At 38.9% G+C, this 23,274-nt stretch overlaps 1 protein-coding gene across 5 annotated transcripts in view; it reads left to right on the top strand.

Moving 5' to 3' along the window:
• COBL (cordon-bleu WH2 repeat protein) overlaps positions 1–23,274 on the top strand; it is a 160,006-nt gene that overhangs the window by 118,195 nt on the left and 18,537 nt on the right. For all 5 annotated transcript variants that reach the window (XM_064705575.1, XM_064705576.1, XM_064705577.1 and 2 more), the window contains one exon: positions 15,521–15,833. In XM_064705575.1, the coding sequence (XP_064561645.1) occupies positions 15,521–15,833 (313 nt within the window). The remainder of the gene's footprint in view (positions 1–15,520; positions 15,834–23,274) is intronic.

The raw sequence follows: 23,274 nt of genomic DNA, 5'->3' as shown, positions 1-23,274 counted from the left end.
ATCTTTGAGGATCAAAATGAATATTGTCTTTCTCACTGGGCAGATGGCTTTTTTTTCCTTTTCTAGTGACAAGGCTTTAGAATTATATTAAACTTTGAACTCATTCCATTTTTATCTTCAGAAAATGTGCTACTGGTGCAGCACTGAAAATTATTCTGGGCAGGTAAAATATGGAGAAAAATATTCTAAATATATGAATGGAAAAAGTAAATATTTCTCTTCTTGTTGTTTTTGAACTGGAATTATTTAAAGCTGTATGTAGTATCTGGAGTGCTCCAGTAAGTGCCAAGGGAGAATGATTGGCAGAGAAATCATCCAGTTCCAATTGTGTGATGAGTTGCAAAGATTTATGATGCATTTGTTTATTAAACATATGGCCATCCAATCTATCATATGCCCATCACTTGTCCCTTTGTTTTGCTTTTTTAAAGAAAACTCCATGGTCATGATTCTCAAACCCTCATCATTTATGTGTACAGCCAGTTTAAGCCTTCCTTATTGTTTTGTGGCAGTATAAAAGTTCCTCTTTTTGAAAGCTGGGCTGTGTTGCGTGTATGACAGCAGCTCTGTCTTCTGAGCTTGGCTTCCAGTCACTACCATGACTCTCAATATATATTTAGTACATGCAGTAGGCACCATTTAGCGTTCCATACAAAAATACATGTTATTTTAGAAGACAGAATGGAACTTATTCCATCCCTCGAAAATTACAGCCATGTTGTTTTCTGATGTCATTGTAAAACTATGGACTCCCCCCTCAAGGACAGTGAAACAAAATTGCTGTCTCTGTTTACACTTCTTACTCATAAGCTGGTGCTGCAGCAGCTCTGTGGCTACAGAAGTCCACTGTTAAAATTCATTAGAAGTTGACAAAACAGAAAGTGACATAATTAATTCTTTGTTTATCCAGAAGAGCTTACAGGTAATAAATGCTGATTTTTGCTGAGGTGGCCAAGGAGAAAGGTGATCTTGTATATTTCCCTGAAAGAATCCCCTGCTTTATTCCTTTCTTTATTGCATATTATTGTGCATGCTATTGCATATTATTGTGGCATCATGTTGTAGTGGTAAATGACTGCTGAAAGCATCAAGTCCAAAGAAATAATGAATGACTCTAGAAGCTGGCAGCATACTGAACAGGTATCAACTACTGAGTCCTTTATATTCCTTGGATGTACCTTGAATATGAAAAACTATTTATTCTGTTCACTTCTAATAAGAAAATAGTAAACCTGGGTCACCAGATCTGCTTCATTTTCTCATACATTGAAAAAGTTCTAAGGAAGGAGTCTGAGTCCTGGGTACAAACACTGGTTGGAAAGTGGGGGTAATTTCATATTCCCTTACATTCCCCTACACTGTGCTGCCTGCCTGTATTGGAAATAAGAGTTGTGGTTTTGCACACTTTGAGCCAGAAATCAGTCTGAGTGTAAGGAAGCACAATCATTTTGAATAATCAAAGAAAATATTTTCTGGTTACATTAGTATAGGACTGGACCCCAGTGAATCAAGTAGTCTTCCTAGACACATTTCCTGGTATTTAGATTTTTATCTGGCTACATACCTATTTCATGTAGTGTGGAATAAACCTGAGCTTCCCTTCTCCTGTCCTGACTAAATGTCAAAACATTTCTTCTCTTAATTCCCTTGCAGACCAGCTTTGCAATCCAAGTGGTCTGTGGATAAACTGTGAATGTTTGTTCCAAGTGAAACCAAATTCCCTGTTGTCCTCCTCCTACATCAAAAGAAGGACAGTTTTCACTACAGGAGCTGTACCTTTAATAACTGAGTAGCACCTTAGGCATACTCTGCTGCCCTTGAATGGTGGAATGTGAGGATGTTGTCACAACCATACACACAGAACAACTTACACTTCTTCAGTAACAAGTGGGGCTAAACATTCGTGTTCAACCAAATACGTGCATGTGGTGCAAGTGTGTGTGTGTGAGAACTTTCATCCTGGGTGTGAATTTGAAGTTATGCCAGGTTTACACATAAGGTATGGGCCAAATAAAACTGGAAGGTTGGTGTTTTAAGTGGATTATATAGTGCAAAATCCGACTGATTCAAATGCAGGCAATGCTTGTGGAGCTGCAGTAAAACAAACTGTTGAAAATTTTTCTCTTTTCCAGGTAGGTGATGATTCTAATCCAAAAGTGCTTTTCCATCCTTAGACATGCTCATACTCAGCTTTTCCTATTACCACTTCTAAGTCAGAAAACACTGACTAAAATGCCTGCCTACTTTGTGCTAAGAAATTGAGAATTCTGGCCATGTACATTCACTCCTGCGTTTTGGGCATGAGGGAGCAAAGGCTGAGAGCAGAGACAGCTTTTCCTTTGTCAGCTCCTTTTGTGGATTCCATAATTGTGGTTCCTGGCATGGATAAAATAATTACTTTCTAACCTACTACCATAAGCAAAGGCTGAGTGTAATGGAGGACAAAGACAAAAGAAGATGGAGGAAAGACTGAGAAAGAGGACTATGACGGACAAATACAATTTTTTCTCCTAAGACTATAGGCATTAAAAGGTGAAAATAAAGTTGCTAAATATATGGTGTCCTCCCATAAACAGTTGAAGATTGGTAGGGGATTATCTGCTTACTTGTTAGAGTAAACAAAACAACATATTTTCTACTTTTCAAGCATCTGATAAAAATCATAATTGTTTTCTGATTTTTAAAACATGTATGTGAGCATTTTTCTCTTCCATGTTTTTTCTTCTCAAATTTTTCACTTGACAAGAAGGTAAAAATTAAAAGGAAAATATTTTTACAGTTTGTAAAAGCATAAAACTTAATGATGAAATAGTTTCAATAGTTTTTTCTAAACTATGTGGAAACATGCAAAAGATCTATTTTTAAGGTATATCTGTGGATGAAACAGTCAAGATTTAAATGAACATATTTCTTAAAACATAAGAAGTATGACAAATTATATAAGAATTATGAAGACTGTAGGAAAAAATAATTACTGGCTTTCAGTTCAAGATAAGAGCCTTGTTTACTTCACTTTTACTTGTAAGAGATGGAGCATTTTGGAAGGCAAAAAAACTCTTACAGACTTGTTCTCCAGAAAGCCTCAGAGTTGACTGCCAAGGGCTGCAGAAGGGCCACGCTTTGGAACTTGCTCATTTTGTTGGAAGTAGATGACACTTTGGGGACTGCTGTGAATGCATTGGTATATTGGCTTTGTTCTGAAACCCTTTTTGGGTGCTCCCAGTCTCAGACATGCTAAATAAATGCTTGGGAGTGACACAATTATTTTTATGCCACTGTTCTCCCCAAAAATGAGAACTATCTTTTTTTGCTTTGTTTTTTTCTTTTTTTTTCCCCAGAAGAGATCCTGTTCCAATTAAATACAATGTATGTGAATATTTTATTGATTACTTACAGTTTAAAACTGTATTTTTTAATTTCTAAAACCCTTCTCTGCTTGCCTGCAGAGAATTAGAACAATATGCTGATTAACTGACCAGTCAGTTAAAGAAACTTTGAGGTTTAAGTGTCCAAGTTTTCCAAATGAAAACATTAGGTTAAAAAAAAAAAAAGCCATGCATATACTGTAATTTGCGTGTTTGCTCCACTCCCTTGTGGACATGCCCAGCTTCCTCTGTACCTGGCAGTTATCCTGTTCTGTATTCATCATGCTAATCAATGGGATTCAGATGTTCCTGAAATAAAATCATTTGTCTTCAGCCTGCTCTTACAAAGGACACAGACTGTACTAGAAAGTCTTTTCTGCACTTCCAGAGTACGTTAAATACATGCCACTGTTCATAATACAAGGCTTTGGCAAAGTATCGATTGTTTTCTTCTACACAGAAAATCCTTGCACAGGGAAACTCCTTATGGTTTTTTTCCGCAGACTTAAATTAGTGCCTTTGAGAAAATTAGCAGGCTGATAGTAATTGAGACAGAAGTCTTTAAATTTTCATGCTGTAATGAGAAGAGTAATAACAAACTACCAGCTTGATTCTGTGCTAGTTTGATAGGGGCTGCTCTAAGGTGAGTGGAAAGTTTTGTAATACCATGCTGAAATTATGACTAACCAGGAGAATTAAGGTAATGCTGGAGCATTACTGTACAAACTGTACTGTACAAAGTGCAGCAGTGGCCAGTCACACCTGCTAAAAATTTTTTCAAACACACTTTTTGGATAATGGCTTTAGGAAAAAAATTGCCTGGTTCTTTTGAGTTTTAAAAAGAAGATGTCTTTTTTTAAATTTTTTTTTAATTTTTTTAAGATGTCTTTAATTTTTTAATTAGGGATAAGAACAGGAAAGAGGGAGGATAATAATGAATAAAGAAGGGGAAAAATAGATGGAGATTTAAATCCCAGGACCTTGAGGTTCTTGATTTTCAAAACCAAAAAGATTTGAGAATTTCTCCTTTCTTTTTTTCTTCTTTTATTTCTTATTTTCTTCCCCCAGACCACATCGAGTAAGGATTTATTTTGAACTTCTGTATTAATGACTGAGTTGTCTGATATCTAAACCCCATCACACTAGGGGTTGAAGCTTTGCTGTTGTTCATAGCATCCTTCTCTCAGTATCCCTGGTAGAGAATAGAAAATAAGCTTTTACGTGTAGATGAAAAAAGTTTCCGTGCTCTGTCCTTCTACCACTTTATTGAACTTTTGTAACTGAACTTCAGGCTCTTATCCTTCCTGACTTATTCAGGAGAAACTGGTAGCCAGTTTGAAAGTTACTGGAGGGTTTCATAGACAAGCTTAAAACCTACAATTGGGTGACCTTCTCAGCCTAATTTGAGGAGGAACTGATGCTGAAAGAAAGAAACTCAAAGGCATTTCCAAATTTCCCCCTTTTATGCTGATCCTATTTAAGCCCATTGACTCAGGTGAGAAATTCCCCAAACTAGCTTGCCTATTTTGAGCATATGATCATAGCAAACCTTCAAATTCTAGAAATGGCCCTGCTCCAGCAAAGCACTTAAGCATGCTTAATCAGGTACCCCATTATACAGCATGCACATTATTATTGAATGAACTGTATAAATGAAAGCCTTAAAATTCTTCACATGAATAAAAATGCAGACAAATTTTCCCTGTGGGGATTCATCCCATGCAGGAGATATCTGCAGCTTTGCATTTTAATCAGTGAATGGTCTGATCCTGCTGCTGTTGAAGTCAGGGGCAGAACCCAACTGCTGCAGTGGAAGCAAGAGCTGATACTAACAGCACGTAATATGAAAGGGGAAAATGTTTTCCAAGTGGGTGTTCAGATGATGACCCATTTCTTGCATCAGGCTATTGTTCACCAGAGATGGCACTGCCATTAACGTTTTACTATCCACAAATCAGTACAAAGCATAACATCCAGTTACCGCTCTTGCATGTTTGCATTTCTTCAAGTTAATAGGGAAGGAGAGCCCCAGGGCAAAGCATGATTGATGAGATAATTGACTTCACACGAGGACTGTGGAAGAGCAGGCCAAATTCAGCTCTGACTTAAGTATTTCTATCTCTACTTATGTCTGAAATAATCTGATGTAGTCCATCTGCTGCCAAAGAGGAGTGGTGGCATGACAGCAGTGCTCTTCTGTAAGCACTTTGTTCTCTACTTGTCCAGTATTCCCCTTCTTACCAGGCTCCCAGGGAGAGCTTCAGTGTGCACTGCTGGAAAAGATAACTTCATGGATAGTGTGTGGATATCATAGTATCAAAAATCATGAAGTGATTTGGATTGGAAGGGACCTTAAAGATTGTCTATAGTCTAACACCCCTGCATGGACGGGGATACATTACATCAGACCAGGTTGCTCAAAGCCTCATCCCACCTGACATTGAATGCTTCCAGGGATGGGGCATCCATAGCTTCTCTGGACAACCTTTTGCGTTGTCAAAAAGAAGAATTTCTTTACAATGTCTAGTCTAAACCCACCCTCTTCCAGTTTAAAGTCATTCCCCCTTGTCCTATCACTACACGCCCTTTTGAAAAATCCTTCTCCAGCTCTTTTGGAAGGCCCCTCTTCAAGGATCTGGAACATGCTCTGAGGTCTCCCCAGAGCCTTCTCTGCTTCAGGCTGAACAAATCCAGCTCTTTCAGCCTATCTCCACTGGAGAGGTGCTCCAGCCCTCTGATCATCTCCATGGCCCTCCTCTGGACTCATGATACCCTCCCTGCATTTGATTCCTGTCCTTTGCTGTGATTTCTTGGCTATGTGTGTATCATTGAAAAAGAAGTCTGTCTCTTGCTATAATTCCATAGAACCAATTGCCCTGGTGGTCCTCTGCAGCATGTGTGTGCCTGTTTCCTGCTAGTTTAGATCCAGGGGTGCCTGGCAGTGTTTTAAGTGGAGAGTGTGATTGGCATGCACTGTCCTGGCCTCACTGCTCTTGGTTTGCCCTCATCCCAGCACAGGAGTCTGGTCTCCAAAGGGCCTAGGAAATACCCTTTGAAAATGCTACAATGCCCTTATAGAGGGTATCACACAAGAACTTCAGGGAGATCCTATGTGTACTCCAACCCTTGGTTTTCTTCCCTACTAGAATAATTTTTTCTTTACTGGGCAGCTTCAGAAGGCAGACTGTTTTAGTGACAAGAAGTGTTCACGTACTCAAAGTAGTTTCTCACTAGGTTTATGCTTTTACTGAGATAATTGGATGTCTTACAGCTCTCAGAAGTATGATAGCAGAGTAAACCAGCGTGTATGTGCAGTAAAATGTGTTATAACTGAGAAAATAAACACGGTCTTCTAGGTTAAATTATTTCTGGAAATATAATTGCCAAAGTAAACCAGCGGCCCAAGTTTATTGAAAAGCCTCTTGGAGGCAGAAGCACGTTTTCCACTAATCAGGAGGTCCAAGAAGAGTCAGTTCATGTACATTAAAAGAGGTCAGAGTAGAGTTTTGTGCCTTTATACTGTGGAGGTGTATGAAAATGTTTTTATATCTAAATTTGGAGCTAGCTGCTGAAAATCTGTGTAGGTATTTACATTGTTGGTGGTTTGGCTGAAGTACGTTTTGGCCAATTAAATGGAGCTGGTTTATGCCATTTTAATTGTAAGTTAGGTGCTTTGTTCACAAAATTTTCTCAGGGCTCTGTCTGACTTCATATTATGCTAAGTTACTATCCTATAAAAAGAGAAGGAGATGGAAGGGAAAATGATGGATGCACTGATGGGGGAACTGGAGGGTTCTGAAAGAGTGATGAAATCTGAAATCCCATTTCATTAATCATCACTCCAGCCTGTAGTTCACTATTAGCTTTCAGTATTAAGAAAAACCAGTATTTGTTGCCATGACTGCCAGTAAGTCTGCGTTGATAAGATTTTTTCTCAGATGTGCAGCAGTTCCCAGTAGAAATGCTTCTGTTCCCAAGACAAGTATACTTTGTCCCCAAAATTAGAAGGCAGCTGTTCAAAATTTTTTATTTGTATGTGTGTAATACCTAATGGTTTCAGTAATAGATTATTACAGATTGACCTGATTCTCTTTCACCCTTCCTAACTTTTAATCACTTTTAATTATGAAATAAATACACAACTTGGAGTAGAGTTCTGGGAAGTGCTCTTAGATCTCACAAGGGTGCCTGTACATATGTGTATGTGTGCTTGGTTTAGGGTTGGGTTTTTGTGTCTGCTGAGTTTGCTGGCAGCCAGTTGCTGGGGAAGAAAAGGATAATTACAATGCAAAATTGGTTTATGTTTTTCTCCTGTGGATGATGCTATAAATGTAAAACTGCAGTAGAGATTTTATGGAATTGTTAACAAACTAAGGAAGATAATTAATTGATGCAGAGTGCACAAAGGGAAAAAATTAGTGAAGTTTAAAAAGAGAAGTTGGGCAAATAGCCTTTTTCTGTGGTCTTAAAAATCACCTAATAAAACATTGTTTTATTGCACAGGTACATTAATCATTTCTGCTTTTAATCATTACACTGCATATGCTTTTCAAGCAATTTAATAGAGTGTGTTCTCTAAGGTGGCTCATGAAAATCACCTTCACAGTCCGTTTGTTTTGATGCTGCATTGTGCCTGAGTGAAAACCAACCGCCTCTGAAGAGGATGCGGATTGCCCAAATCTATCACTTAAGACTAATAATTCCCTGCAAAACAGGGAGAGTGGGTTGTTTCTTCACCAGGCTCATTTACTGGACAGTCTCTGGCTTTAGAGCTAGCTTTTCCTGTCCTGCAAACACCCCCAAAGAGCCCTGTTATTTAACACAGCATGTCGCCGGGGTTACACATGGTGATTTATGAAAGCGCAAGTTCGAAGTTATCTATAACTGCTCTTAAATATATTTATGTGTTATCTTCCCCCTCTAACCTACATTGCCTGCTTGTTTGTAGTCTTTTGGAACTGCGCAGATTAGGCACCCTGCCCCTCTCCTCACCTGAAGTAAGGGACCATCCAGAGCCCTGAAATCACCTTGTGAATCATTCTAGCTTGCTGTTAACCTCAGAAAATGAACACCAGGAACTGTTGTGAAACTTTTCCCATCATACTTCATTGTGTATAAAAGGAAATGAACAACTCACACTGCTGGTTCATTTTCTGAAATCTGTCCTTCCCAAGGCCAAGTGACAATGTTCTCTGGTTAATCAAGGAAAGATCTACTTTGACACACGATCCTTTTTCTGTCAAAGAGCATTTTACTCTTTGTGTCGCTTTTATGACATCTGATCCATTTGAATAAGGAAGGCTAGTTACTGGCTATGATGTAGAGTTGTCAGAGAGTCCAAACAAGGCTTTTATAAAAGCAAGGAGCTAGTGGGTTCAAGAGGGTGCCAAAACAGAGATGATGAAAAGCAGCTCAGCAATAGCAGCAGCATTCTAGGTCAAATGGGCTTTGTAGGGGTCAGAGAGTCTTTTTCAGTCACTGAAGAAAGGATTGTGGGAAAGAAATAGGAATAATAAAGTCCAATATGTTGATTTTCCCCTGTCTGAAAATCTGTGCTGCATTAGTTCACAAATTTTTCTTTGCTTGTTTGGCAGGTGGTAAAAATAAGAGTCTGAAAGGAGAGAGGGTAGCAGACATTTACTTGCAGGGGTAGATTCCTCTAAGACTTTCAAGAGCCAGCAGACATTTTAGGTTGTGTTGTTTTGAGAGAGAGGCTTCAGGATCATTTTCAGTATATGTTTGAAAGGAAAAGCAAACATTAGTGCACAGATCTTCACAGCTGCTTGTACATGGAAAAAACAATGGAGGGACTGGAACACTCTTCATTTCTCGTTCCCTGGCTTGATCCTATCTTGTATTGCCTTTGGTGTAGGAAACTCCACTGCCAAAAAAGCTTTTGTGAAAGTTACAATACTTTTCTGTTGTATTATCAACTAACAACAGACAATTTTAACCCCAAGGGAAGTGCTTAACTACCTCAAATTCATAAGACAGGTTAAATGAGTCCACATTTCATTTCTTTTTCAACCATAGGAGGGTAGATGTAGGTAACTGTCATTAGTTTGGGACTGACTGAGGAAATGCTGCAGATTCACAGGGTGTAGCTAATGACACTCCATTTGTACCTTTTTGATGAAACGTTTGGTGACACATGTCCTTTGTGAGTCTTTTAATTTTTGTTATTGGCTAGCATGTAAAGGAATGGATTTACTTTTGTTTGCAGGGTTTGCAGTAAGAATGACTTCAATTAAAGAGCCTATTGGACAACATGAGGATGGGGCATAGGACTAGGAAGGAGACTGAAAATATCTCATTATGTGAGACTGGAAGTTGCATGCAGGGCTGTGTGAGTCAGCAACGGGCCCTTGCAGTGACGAAGCACTAACCACAGCCTGGGTTGCACTAGAAGAGCACAGCCAGCAGATCACAGGAAATGATTATTCCCCTTTACTTGGCTACCATGAAGCCACATGTGAGTCCATTGTCCAAAAGTGAGTCCAGTTTTGAGTTCTGTGTAACAAGATGCTGACACACCAGAGCAGAGGCAGCAGAGTCTGGCACAAAGCATCAAGGATGTGCATTAGGGTGCTGAGGCAACAGGGCATGTTCAGCTCTCCCCCGCAGAAGGGAAGGGTAAGGAGAGTTTGAATGCTGTCCTGCATCTAAAGGAAGAGGAAAGACTGAGAAAGACTCTTCTCTGAGATTCGCTGCAAAAAGATAATAAGACTGCAACGGTGACAAGTTGCAGCTAGAATTTTTTTAGTTTGACATTAAAATAATGTTCTTAAGTGGGAGAAGCATTAGATGCTGCCCAGGGAATGATTCATTATTTTTTCCAGAGAGGCTGTTGGGTCTTCATGCTTGGAGATTTTCAAAGCTAAGCTGTTCAAGGCCCTGAGCTACTTTGTCAAAGCTGGAAGATGGCCTTGCTTTGAGGAGGACATTGAACTAGGTGACCTCCAGAGGTTCTTTCCAAATGAAATTGTTCTGTGACTCTGTGACCTAAATAAACTAAGCCAACATTAAGCTGCTCTACATCCTCATTTTGGAGGAGGGCTGGGGCTGCAGAGCATGGTACCTCAGCTCAATATTTCCTGGCCTCTTTTTGATTTTCTGCAAGGCAGTTCCAGAAGTTGGGAGAGAAATGCTTTGGAATTGATCCATTCCCTGCTCCCCTAATGATATTGTTGAACTATAACAGTGGTCATTTATTTTGTCTTTGTTTCTTTGAATTTTTTTCAAAAAGAAGAAAGTATGCATGTAGGTTCAAATATACTAGAATTAAACTTTTAATTACAATAGAGAGAAGACTACCCAGTCTGTGTACTGCTTTATCTGCTCATTGAGTGATCTTTAACACCTATCTCTATACACAGGTTTTTGATCCATGAGAAAAATGAGTAAAATGTAACAAGAACACATTGTACCTGTGTGAAAACCCTTAAGCTAATCCTGTGTTCTTCATTTTCATAATCTCTATGAATAATTGCCATAACAAATGTTATCTTTTCCTGTTTCTTCCATCAACCTTCTTCCAAGCATATGAAAAAAAGTGCACAATATTTTAATACTGGTCTTTTGTGATGGTCTCAACTTTTTACTGCCAGGAGAAATAATCAGAGCAGCGTTTCTTTCTCCAGATAGAAGTTTTAAGTACTGTCTGTGAAAAAATTATGTTATAATTTGGGGATCATTATAAGAATTAATATTCTTTAATATCATGAAGTTTGTGGTAATTTTTTACTACTTCATTATAATAGACCACTTGGACTACAGCAAAGCAATTTTAGTCCATGAAAAGAAAGTTCTTTGGCAGTGGAACAAATGATGAAAGAAATTGTAAAACAATTACCAACATGTTAGCAAGAGTTAGATAAACTTAGAGAAACTCTGCATCTCTAAAATGATTGTGAAGTTCAGGTTACTCATCATGTAAGGGTGGAAGCAGCTGTTGCATCTTATGTCTGTCCTTATTGAATGTAATAACAAAACATCAGCAGTGCTGTAAAACCAGGTCACAGCACTTCCTGAACAGTTAGGATTTACACTCTGTGCCCATTGTACTCAGAAAGGGTGATGACTTGGGCTTTGGTGACTGATTTTGAAAGTCCAGGTGGGATAGGCATGTTTTGAACACTTACGTCCAATTCTAATCTAATTCAATTTTGATAGTGGCTATTTTCATAGTAGTAATCAGAGTGAGTATTTTACCCATGGAAATCTTCACATATTGAATTAAATCTTCATTTCTGAAAGTGCTGATTCATATTTAAACCAGGTGAGGTTTATCTGTCTCCCCATCATTGGCATTCTGGATGAGTAATGTGTACATATATGCAATATCAAACTGCACGAGTGCAGATATGACTCCTCTAAATTCAAAGTTCAGTGTTTTCCTAATTGCTTACAGGCTATTGAGATTAAAGCAACAAGATCTCTTTTGTGTTAAACAAGAAGCTCACATTCCTTACTCATGAGCTACTCCTCTCTTCCCCTCTTGGTGATCACGGGCAACATTTTTGCAAGCAGACGTCCCAGTCCATCCCCCTCTGCAAGAAAGCCTTTGTAGCTTGTGGCTGACCTAATTGTGCAGCGACAGCCCTGCTGCTGCAAATCTGGGGAGATCCCTGGTGCAGCACTCATGTGGGCTTAGCAGTGTCTGCAGCCTGAAGCAGGATATAGGTAAGCAGCAATGCAAGGCTTTGAAGGATTCTCTCCATCTTCATGTGGGGGTGAGATGTCCCACGGAGATTTTAGCGTAGCTTGGAGACCATGGACTGACTTCTATGCGCTTTTCAGTACCACACCTCACCTGATGCCTGTGAATAGGGTTACATTACTGAAAAGTGTTATATATTTGAAAACTCAGTCTTCTGTATAGAAATCTTTCAATACTATGTTATCTGTGGCAGTTGTAATTTGTGCTTTCAATTCTGAAGTACTTGCTGAATACTCTTTCTTAACCTGGATAGGTCTGCATGAGTTCCTGGGGATCAGAGCCTGAATTTGTCTTAGTGTTATGACACAGGAAAGAGAATAAAATGTTGAGATTTTTTTCTTTATTTGACCAACAAAAAAACCCTAGTCATGTCATCATTGTGGTCACACTGTGTTAATGTGGGGTGGAGAAAAAAAATGCAAAACTTGCAAGGCAGAAGCACATCTACTACTAAATGTTATCCTGTTCTCCTTGTAGAATTAGAAAGCTTTATAAAGTATTTTCGGTCTCCTGAAGACAAGACCACTCAGTAATGTTGAGGTAGGCTTTCTTCATGTCATGTGTCATTACCCAATAATGCCCATCCCATCTTCAGTTTGCACCAGTGAAGACTTAATCAAGCATGTAGGAGGAAGAATAGTTCTTACTTAATCCATCCAAGAATGGCTCAAATTTGAAACAGGGTGTTTTAATGCTGCTCTGAGCTGAAACAAGGTTGTTAACATGACACAGAACCATCTCAGTCGTGTTTTATGTGTGTGCTTTCATGTTCAGACAAGTAGTAGTGGCAATCGAAATGGTTTGTCTCAGCCAATAACTCTCTTCAGTGCCATGTGCTGTGTTAAAAATTTATGAATCTTCTTGGTAAAGATAAAAAATAGGGAAGCTCTTTGTCAAACTGATAGATTTGAAGAAAGGGGAACATTTTAGTTTTGCTTGAGCTTTGGGAATTTAATCATTGAGTCTAAATATGTCTATTTGTATTTCCATGCTTCAGGATAAAACTGCTGTTGAATGAGGAGGTTCTTATTCTGGCCTGGGTGATTCAGCTGCCAAGATCCAGACATAACAGGGATCAGTTCGCCCATGAACTCTGATAACAAGAGATTGATTTTCCTTCTGTTTGTCAGCATGTGGGGACAGTGGACTGGAGTTGGGGATCCTGCAGCAGAGCAGGGAGAGACTTGAGTGTTGTTGTTACTGCAGTAGGCAAGTAGGGCTCTGTGACCAAAAGGATCTAAATCCTTGAGCAGAAAGATGCAGGAAATAGTTGCAGGCGGGCAAGAAGAGGATGAGGAAATGCAAGAGACAGCGAGTGAGGAAAAGGCTGCCCCCCTCATGTCAGGATCTGGGAGTAGGTTGGCTATAAATTGCTATGCCAGCTATAGGGTGGAGGTCATTTATGGCATCCATGTGACAGTAGATTTGTCATGTATTACAGAGAGATCTCTTTGCATCAAGGTATATATACTGCATTGTGCATTACCTCAAAATCTTCCTGTGTGCTTTCACTCTTCAACATCCACTCTATAAATTGATTTCTTTGTTATCCTACTTTGTCCTGGTTTTAACATATTGTAACTTTTACTAATGTATTAGTATGTTTAACCTATTGTAACTTTTACTGGGCTTTTTTTTTTTGTTTATCTAAAAGCCAAGAAGCCATATACTCATACCTGTTTGTTCACAGTGAGTTTTTGTGGGGTTTTATTATTTGATGTTCAATGTCAAAGTATTAATATTTATCCTTCATGTTGGTGTTTTGCTAACTCTAGTTCTATGGCTAGCATACTCAAATCCATTCAGTGGCACATACTTTGTTCTTGTAATTACCATTTTAAAATTGAATAATCTCTGAGACTATATCCAGAATCTAGAACTAATGTTACAGAAAATAAGGTCAAAGAAATCAAATAACATTGCTTCCAAAGTTGCAACAGAGTTTTTGGATCATCTTCCATCATTAATATCAATTCTTGACAGCACTTAAAAGTTTAATCATGATTTGTAACCCTCTGAATTTTATTGCTTCTACTGTCGGAAATCAATTTCAGTACTTAATGGCATCTTGTAACCTCAGTCAAGGAGAATGTTGGCTTGATTTTTATTCTGGTTTTACTTAAAGCTTCACTGCTAAGCTATAGCCTGACAAAATTAATTCTGTGACGTTCTTTGACAAAGTTGTTTTCAGTTCTCCGACTTGAAAAAATACTTTTGTGTATACAGCAGAATTCAGAAGTATTTCTTTCTGTTGATCATTTTTGTTGAGCTGTAGCTTCATATGTTGTCCAAAAAGTTGTTAATTCCAAGCCTAAAATACAGTGAAGTGTATGTTTAATCTTAGTCACACTTGCAGACCTGGGACTTCTCATGTAATTAACATCCACCACAAGTGTCTGGAAGATCAGACCTTAAACTGTTGTTTAATCTTCCTGTTGCTTACTGAGGTTCAAGAAGAGAATGGAGCACCCTTATAATTCCAAATTAAATATTTAGATTAGTCTTTATTGATTCCTTTTGATCAGGAGAAGTGTGTTTGGGCTTGATTCTGTTTCGTCACTCAGTAATTTCAGTCACTGAAATTATTGACCTGGTTGAGAGCTCTCCTTTAGTGGCATAATTGCAGGATGAAATTGAGTGCATTTCTTAATAGAAATTAGAATTGTGTTTTTACCAAAAAACACAAAAAGGGATAGCTCATAGAAACCAAACTGAAACAGGGTACAAGAAATTGTACTGTGTTGAATCTCCTCTCAAAATTTGCAGCTTTTGATAGAATTAAACATGCAAAGGATATATCCCTTGATCTCCTTTATAAATAACTAAGCATTGGAAAAGTTTATATTTTAAGTATAGTACTGTCTACTTTTCTGTACAATTATTAGGAGATTTTGTATGCTTTGAAAAATAGAAGAATTGAAGGGTGATAAAATCAGTGACACCCACTGGGCCAGTAGTAGGTCTAGTTTACCAATTAAGTGTCCTGACTGGGAAATGCTGCCCATTTTTACCTGTACACAGACTTCTTATTGGAAATGTTATCTGTTTGGCATAGAATAGAAGAGAAATAATGAGATTATGTTGCCATAAGGAGTAACAGGAGAGATTTCTTGAACCATGTTGTTTAAACTTCAGTCTAATTCCTCAAAAAACTGTCCCTGGAAAATTGTTTCTTCAGAGAGTTAAGGAAACTGATTTGCTTTGGAAGTTATAAGTCCCAAACCCCAGAGGACCAGCATAACAACCCACATCTCTAAAAGCAAAGGACCTATTTTTTGTCACTTTTCAAATCATCTTTATTATATATACAAATACTGAGCACCCTCCGTCACATTTCTAATGCATTTCATGTGGGTTTTTCCAGTTACAATGGGACAGCTCTCTGATTCATGTACTGATGACTTCCAGCTAACTTTCCTTGCTGTATTTCATTTAGAGAGCCTGCTGTCTACACATGATAATGTTTATGTAGTGGATGACACGGTTCTGGAGCTATCGGAGGTGGAAGAAACGGCGTCAGAAAGCAGCTGCTTTGCATCAGAGGACACCACGGAGGACTCGGGCATCGTGAGCTCCCCGTCTGACATTGTGTCCCTGGAGTCACAGAGTGACAGTATGAAGCTGAGAGACATCAGGCTGGTCAATGGCTACACGGAGGCAGCTGAGGCAGATGCAGCGTGTGGCACAGGGACGGGCCCCGTGCAGGACGCTTACTGCGACAGCGTGGGACCTGACCGTGCTCCAACGAGGTAAACATTTGCTTGCCACCAGCGCTTGTCCTCCTGCTAGGGACTCATTTAGGAAAACCAACTTATACTTTCTTCTGCTCTTTCATAAACCAGTACCAATGCCAAGTGACTCCTCCCAGTGAAAACCTCACTGCCAAATCCCCTCAAGCGACATACTTGTAGCAACAGGCAAAGGTCACTTTTTTGTTTGAACTTGCAGTTACATTTCTTGCAAAAGACCGCTGCCCTCCAAAGCTGATTTCTTCAAGGAATATGAAATAATTCTGTTGCAGTTTGGTTTATTTTTTACTTCTGATAGCACCTGAAGTTTTTAAAAAATGTTACCATAGATTGATCCGGAAAAGTGACATGCAGGTCATATAATGGAAAATTCAAGCCACTGAGAGCCAGGTGGAAAAGGACTGTATGCAGTGAACTTTGGAGATTGGTTTGGAAATGTTTGCATACATATATATATATATATATATATATATATATATATATATATATGTATATATATATGTATATATATATGTATATATATACACAGACACACACACACATATATATTTTTATATGTATATATAGACACATATATACTTATATGTATATATATATCTGTTCACCTAATGCTAACCTTCACTGGTGTTATACTTTGGGGTTGGGGTCTTTACAACATATTTCCTTTTCTTTTCCTTTTTTTTTTTTTTACCATAAACAAACATTTTTCCGCAGTTTTTGCAAGAAAATACGAGAACCTGGAGTTTAACTAGAAACTGCCTTCAAGCACAAATGACTCTGACACTGTTTGTTTGCCAAAACTCACATAGTCGGTGGCAGAGCTGCAAAGGGAACCCGAAATTTACAGGACTTTGCAAATACAAGCTGGCCAAATAGGAAACTGTGTCTCCAGCAAGGAGGGTGGCCTGGTAATACTGACAGGGATCCGCTCTGTGTGATGCTGCAGAGTCATGGGACATGGGCCAGAAATTCCTCTGAATTCTCAGTTGACACAAAGTCTGTGCTTTCTGGTCTCTCTCCATTCAGCTGCTAATCTGTACCCTCTTCATCAAAGCATGTATCATGACCTAGTTATTTCCATCCACATATTTCTGAGTGAGAACTTCATCTTGGATCATGCGGTGGGTGATAACATAGGGATAAATTAGATCAAAGTCAGTATTTAACCTACTGGAATGATCTTGGGGTTTTTCTTTATCCATCAGTATCAATGGGGACAAGGTCAAGCCTCGCTTAGATACTTGCTCCAGAATACATTATCCTTGTGATTTTTCCTTTTGCAGTGTCTTAAGTCCTGATGTAGTTTCTATTGGAAGGATTAGATAGGCTGGTATAGTAACTGCAATTAACATTCCAGACCTGATCCAAAAAAGCAACCCATTAATTTCAGTAGACTTAGATTGGTCCTTTTGAGGTAAATAGACTATCCCAACTTTCTTCAAAATGTAGGATCTAAAGTGGTTTGAAAAACACACATGTTTGTTCAGTGGCAGAGGAGGAAGTCAGCATTTTGTTGACCAAAGACATCAAAGCAAAACTCTGTAATAACAATACTAATCAGCTACAATTTGGGGGGAACTTTTTCTGTTTTTTTAATCAAATTAAGGATTAACCACAGGTCATTGTGACACACTCCCTCTTGAAAGTCAGTATTCCCTCCATCTTTCACCTCAGCCAAAGATACATATTCTGTCCATGTCATTTAGATTTGCCCTTGCCCCACAAGCCCACGTTATTTTTACTATTTGGAACAAGTGCACAGAGAAGCTGTCCATCAGGACTTGGGTGCAGGGGTGTTGCTGAGCCAAAGGAATGGAAGCTGGAAGTGTGGTGTGATGCACTACCCATTGCAGTCAGGAAGGTGCTGAGAGGCCAGTGCTGCAGTGTCCTGTCTGCAGGGCCCCAGGTCAAGAGAGAGACTGGAAAACTGGAGAGTGTCCATTGGAGAGCCACTGAGAGAGCTGGGGCACTGGAGCACACGAGGTATGAGGAGAGTGGCTGCTCACAGTGGGAAAGCAATGTTGGTAAGGAGGGACCTGGTTGCAGTCTTTCCCTAACGGAAGGAAAACTATCAGGGTTCTCAGGCTTGCAGTGTGAAAGGACACGAAGCAACTGTCACCAGCTTCTCTAAAGGAAATAAAAATTAAATATGAGGGAATGCCTCAAAATGGGAATGATTAAGCAGTGGAAGAGGTTCCCCAGAGAAGCTGAGGAATCTCCATGTCTGGAGATTCTCAGATGTCAGCCTGGTGAAGCCTTGGGCAGCATGTTCTGGCTTTGGAGTTAACCCTGCTTGGAGCAAGAGATTGGGCTAGGCTTCCAACTTTCTTTTTTTTTTTTTTTTCTGATTTTATAATGCTAAATATTCTGTATTTATCTAATATATCTGTAACTGGAAAACAGAGGTTTGGAGCTGAAATAGGTTGTTGTTTGGGGCATGCAGTTATTTTTCATAAATACTATTTATTTTTTTGGTTCTGAGACAGCAAAATTGCTCCAGATCAGCTTAGCAATATAGCAAAAATTTAACATTTGTGATGTGTTTTAGTCTTATGTCAGCAACCACTTTGACGCAACTGTGAAGCTGAGAGTTATATCCTTTAAAATATTATGCTTGGAATATGCCAGTAATATTTGAAGGTAAATCCAATTCCACTCATAACCTATCTTCGTAAACAAAGCAGCTTTGAAAATTGTGCTCCTCTAAATCTTTTTGAGGTCAAGCTGCTAGGTTTTTAAAAACCACTTCCTAAGTGTAGAGGAAAGGGAAAAAGGTATTTTTTAAAACTATTTGCATGAAATTCTTGTTTTAATCAGACATAAATCTATTCTTGGTACAATTTTGAGTACAGAAAAATTTGGTGAACATCAACTTGCATTTTCACTGTCAGAACAACTGCTACCCCACTAGTAAAATGTGTTGAGAACTCAGAAATTCTACATAGCTCTTTGATGAATGGGCTACTTTCAGGACCAAACCACCCTCATGAATCCCCAGACAAGTCAAAATTCACTTTGTGTGAACAACAGATACCAAGCTATACAGAGTTTTAAGTGCATTTCATAAGCTGCAAAATATAAAGGAAAATTTTACACAGAGTTTACCCATTCCTTTCTATCTTCTACTTTGTACCCTGGTGATCTAAACTTAATTCTAAAAGGATGATAAGAATGAAGAAATTAGAACAATGTGTTGCTACTATAATGTAGAAGGGGTTAGCAGCAGTAAGACTGAGTTCTGCTTGAGTCCGAGCTCTACTGGAGCCAGAAATTTTATTTAGTGACTAATTTGGCTAAGGCTTGGGAAAAAAGGTTAATACGAACAATGGAAACATTTGGTTGCCATTTTAAATTGTTAACCTGACCAAAAATTGGGCTTTTCAGCCAGTGAAATAAATTCCTAAGAATTAATAGTGCTATGTGCTAAAATAGTTTTGCACTCTGGTAGATTGTGAAAAGTACCCTTAAAGTGAAAGCAAAGAATATTTGGAGTGTGAAGGGCCATAAAAAATGTCCAGGTAGTATTTTGCCCATTCATTGTGAAGAAGTGCAATGAAGAGCAGAATCAAGTCCACAGTTCTCATATAGGTTTGCTCCAAAGAGTTAGCCTGTGCTCCAGGAGATCAAGAATATTTTGCTATGTGACTTCCTCCAATTAGTTGTATGTTTTGCTTTAAATTAATTTTTCTTAGGGTTTCTGGAGCTGTTTACTGGATGTTCTAGGTGGTCTCTGTGTGGCTGTAATGTCTGATAGCATTAGAACATCACAGCAGGGTTTTCATCTGCTGCTGAAGGTGAGGAAACTAGTGAGCATTTAAGGGTACAGTCTCTGACATGGGATATGTTTGTCTGCACATGGCAGGGTAAGATTGTGGCCAGGTCAGAAATTACACCAACCACACAGGCTTTGCACAAACAAATACAGCAGCACAGCAGAGTTCTAATCTACTTCAGTTCCCAGAGCACAGAAGCAGAAATTTCTCAAAGAAGGTACATGGATTCCAGGGTTTCCAAGGTGGCATCTTTCCTCTATGGTTTTCATTTTCTGTTCATGGTAGCAACTTGAAAATGCACTCCTTTTTGTTTGGTTTGGCTAGGTTTGGGGATTCTTGTTCAAGCAATCGTAATCCAAATATACATACTAATTAGCTATTACAATATCAAAACAAATGTCAAAACACTCTAGTCCTACTCTTAGCTCTGCCTCTAACCTGTTAAACCATCTTGGTCTCTCTGCCTGTGAGATCCCCTTCTGACACTGTTTTTTTACAGGAAAAACCATAACACAGCTATCATATCTCACGATACATTTGTACAGTGCCTGGTGGAGCAGAATCCAGACCTCAGCTGGAGGTGCCAAGGGCTAAACCCATATAAATAATTGACTACATGCAACGTTTGCCTGTGAATGTTTTAGTATTAACTGCTGAGTCTGAACATTGTACTACATAGTTCTCTTTATTCATATCCTTTCTTACGGTTGATGTCTTTGTGTTATGTATCTGTTCACGAAATTTTAATATATAGTGTTAAATGAGTAACAAGAAAACCACAGAGAAGCTGAAATGTTGCTTATGTAGCAGTAAGTACATCTCATGATCTCACAGTGTTGCAACCCTGTCCTCCCATACCCCCTCTTTTCCCATCCCATGTGTGGTGTCATCACGCAAGCTCCTAGGGGCAGGGATCAGACAATTTTACACGCCTATAAAGCATATACACACCTACTGTCTGGAGCTTTATAAATAATTACACGTTAAAAATTATGTTAAAATAATATTATTAGGAATGCTGGGTCATGTGCTCAAAGTTAGGTAACTTCAATATTGAGGCTCTGTGTGTAATCTTAGATTCTCCCCTTTTAACGTCAATTCCCCTCCTTTTGTGCAGTATGATAACGTCTCTGGTTACAGGGATGGGACTTGATTTTATTTTCTTTCTAAGTTTCAGCACTCAGTTAAAAAGACAGATATGCCGCTGTTCACTCAGTTCAAATTCTCTTCTGGAATTAATTAATTACTACTTAATTTCCTTTGGCTCTCTTCATGTTACTCACTGCCCTGGTATTCACATGCTATGCAGGCTTTAATTCATTTCTCTGCACAGTGCTGATGTGATATGAGGAGGTGGCATTTTCCTGTTTTAGGGAGGGAGAGCTGATGGGCAGAGAGTCAAGGCAGAGTAGTGAACAGACAGACCATGCAAGGACCACTGGTTTTTTTCAGAGGGCTGAGTATTAAATAGAATTTCATGTATCAGAATGCAGCTCTCCTTTTCCTGCAAACTCTGTTCTTGGAAGAAATTTAACCATTTTGATTGAAATAAGATAGTAGTATGATTATGAGCATGAATTGTCATGTGGATATAAATTGTCATGTGGACTGTCACCTCACAGAGGTATGTAGTTTCTCAACTTTAAAAGCAACTGAAATCAGTGTTTTAAAGGGGGTTACTCCTAAGAGTGGTTCTGCTGTCCTGTCTCAGAGAAGGAAAAACATTTTAAAATACCAGACATGTTTTTTATCCTGAAAATATTTTAAATGTATTAAAATGCCCAATAAAATTATTTTAAAATGTGAAGGGAACTTTGTAGTTATACAGATGTAAATAAATACAGGCTTGTGTGTGGCAAAAAGACAAAATGCCTTCTAAAAGTCTGAAAGGGATTTTCCCCTCCCTTGAGTGTCTGCTTCAGTAGCCATGAGAGAGGAATATTTTTTCACGTACAGCTAGTAGAGGACATGGGGTGGGAGTGGGGGAACGGGAACCCTCCAGAGATCAGTTCGTGCTGTGGGTCTGGACAGAGATAATCCCATTTCCTCCCTTTCTCTTGGAAGAATTTGTTACCTTTGGCTCTGGTCAGGGTAGCTGAAGCTGCTGGGAGGACAGTCCTCTCAGTTACCAACCTGAGAAGTGCTTGCTGTTTGCTACTAAACTGTTTGGGGTTTGATGAGTTAGTTTAAAACAAAACCTTGAAACAATAGGGGTGGGTGAACCTGTTCTGCTTAATTTCCAGCCCATTCACATTCAAATGTTGCAGGGTTTTGTGTTCTGCTTGGGAAGGACAGGACAGAAGGAGAAGTCAGTAGCTGGAGAGAATTCAGCATGGAAACTGGTCAGAAGAAATAAAAATAGTGAGTGGCAGAAGGCAGGAAGGGAAGAGGAAAAACTGCAGTGAAAAATAGCAGTGTATGTATGTATTATATATACCTCTGTGCGCAAACACATTCTGTATAATTACTTGTAACTGTCTCTGAGAAACAGGAGAAAGTTTAGTTCTGTTTTTTCTCTGTAGGATAGGTTTTATTTTAACTGGGTAGGTCTGTTTTACTTTTTTAAAAATAGTTTCAGTGAGTAGGAAAGTAGAGAAAGGGTTAAAGTGACAGGGAGAACCTCAGGGAAGAAAAATTATTTAATTAAGACCCAGATGTCTGACAGATTTGCAAGCCTCTGCTTCTTACATAGTTTTCCTTCCTTATCTCTGGCTTTCCCTTTCCCCTTGTTCCAGAAAACTCTTCAAATTTGGAAACTTTTGTGCACTTTTTTGCTGGCAGATCTTCATGGAGGAAAGATATGATGGATATTATGGTTAAGTAATAGATACTCACAGTCATTCTAGGGCAAGAATACTGATTAGCCTTGCTGTTAAACTCGTCCACTGGAAAAATACTGTATGCTTTGGAGCTGTAGAATATTTTAAATATTAGAGAGCAGCTTGGGTTGCTAAAGGCCTGGTGTTGGCTTACAGGAGAGGAAGGCCCTGGTCCTTTTCTGTTTCTATTTTTCTGTGTAAATCAAGACTGTACCATCTTTTAACTTGCAATGTTACATTACACAGGTGATGTGACTGTATTAGGATCTAAATCATGCTAGCCCCCTTTCCTGACTATTTCTGGCAATTCTGTGTGCCTACTGGCTTTCCTGTGGAGAAGCTGTTGCCAGAGGAGGGGGAGTGGGGGCGCATCCGCATTACAGCAACTCCAAGCTGCTGCTTATGCAGCAGGACCTGGAACTGACATATGTCGGGTACTCTGGAAGCTTAAATCACCCTGGCATGTACCAAATTGGAGATTGCTAGCATTAGAACACAAAATTATACTATGCAAAAGCATATTCATTTGCTTTCTGTTTAGATTCTTGACCAGTAACTGTGAAGGAAAATTGTAAAAGGACCGTAAACCCAGCTGCCTTTGAAAAATTGCTTCATTTTCCTCCTCACCTCTATTTTCAAGTTCTTATTGTTAATTGGGTGGCAGCATATCTGAAGACACTACTGGACCTCTGTATTACAGGATTAAAAAATAGTTAAATTCAATCTTTGATGACTTTTATTCAGCACAGATGTAAATGCAGTATAAAGACCTTTGTTTGATGTAGTCCCACAGAACTAGAAACAGAATACAAACTAAAACTGGAAACAAAGTTATACCTGTTCCTTGTA

Source organism: Zonotrichia leucophrys, chromosome 2, assembly GCF_028769735.1.
Source record: "Zonotrichia leucophrys gambelii isolate GWCS_2022_RI chromosome 2, RI_Zleu_2.0, whole genome shotgun sequence".
NCBI lineage: Eukaryota > Metazoa > Chordata > Aves > Passeriformes > Passerellidae > Zonotrichia > Zonotrichia leucophrys.
The sequence above is the reverse complement of the archived record's forward strand: the minus strand, read 5'-3'. Positions and strand labels throughout refer to the sequence as shown.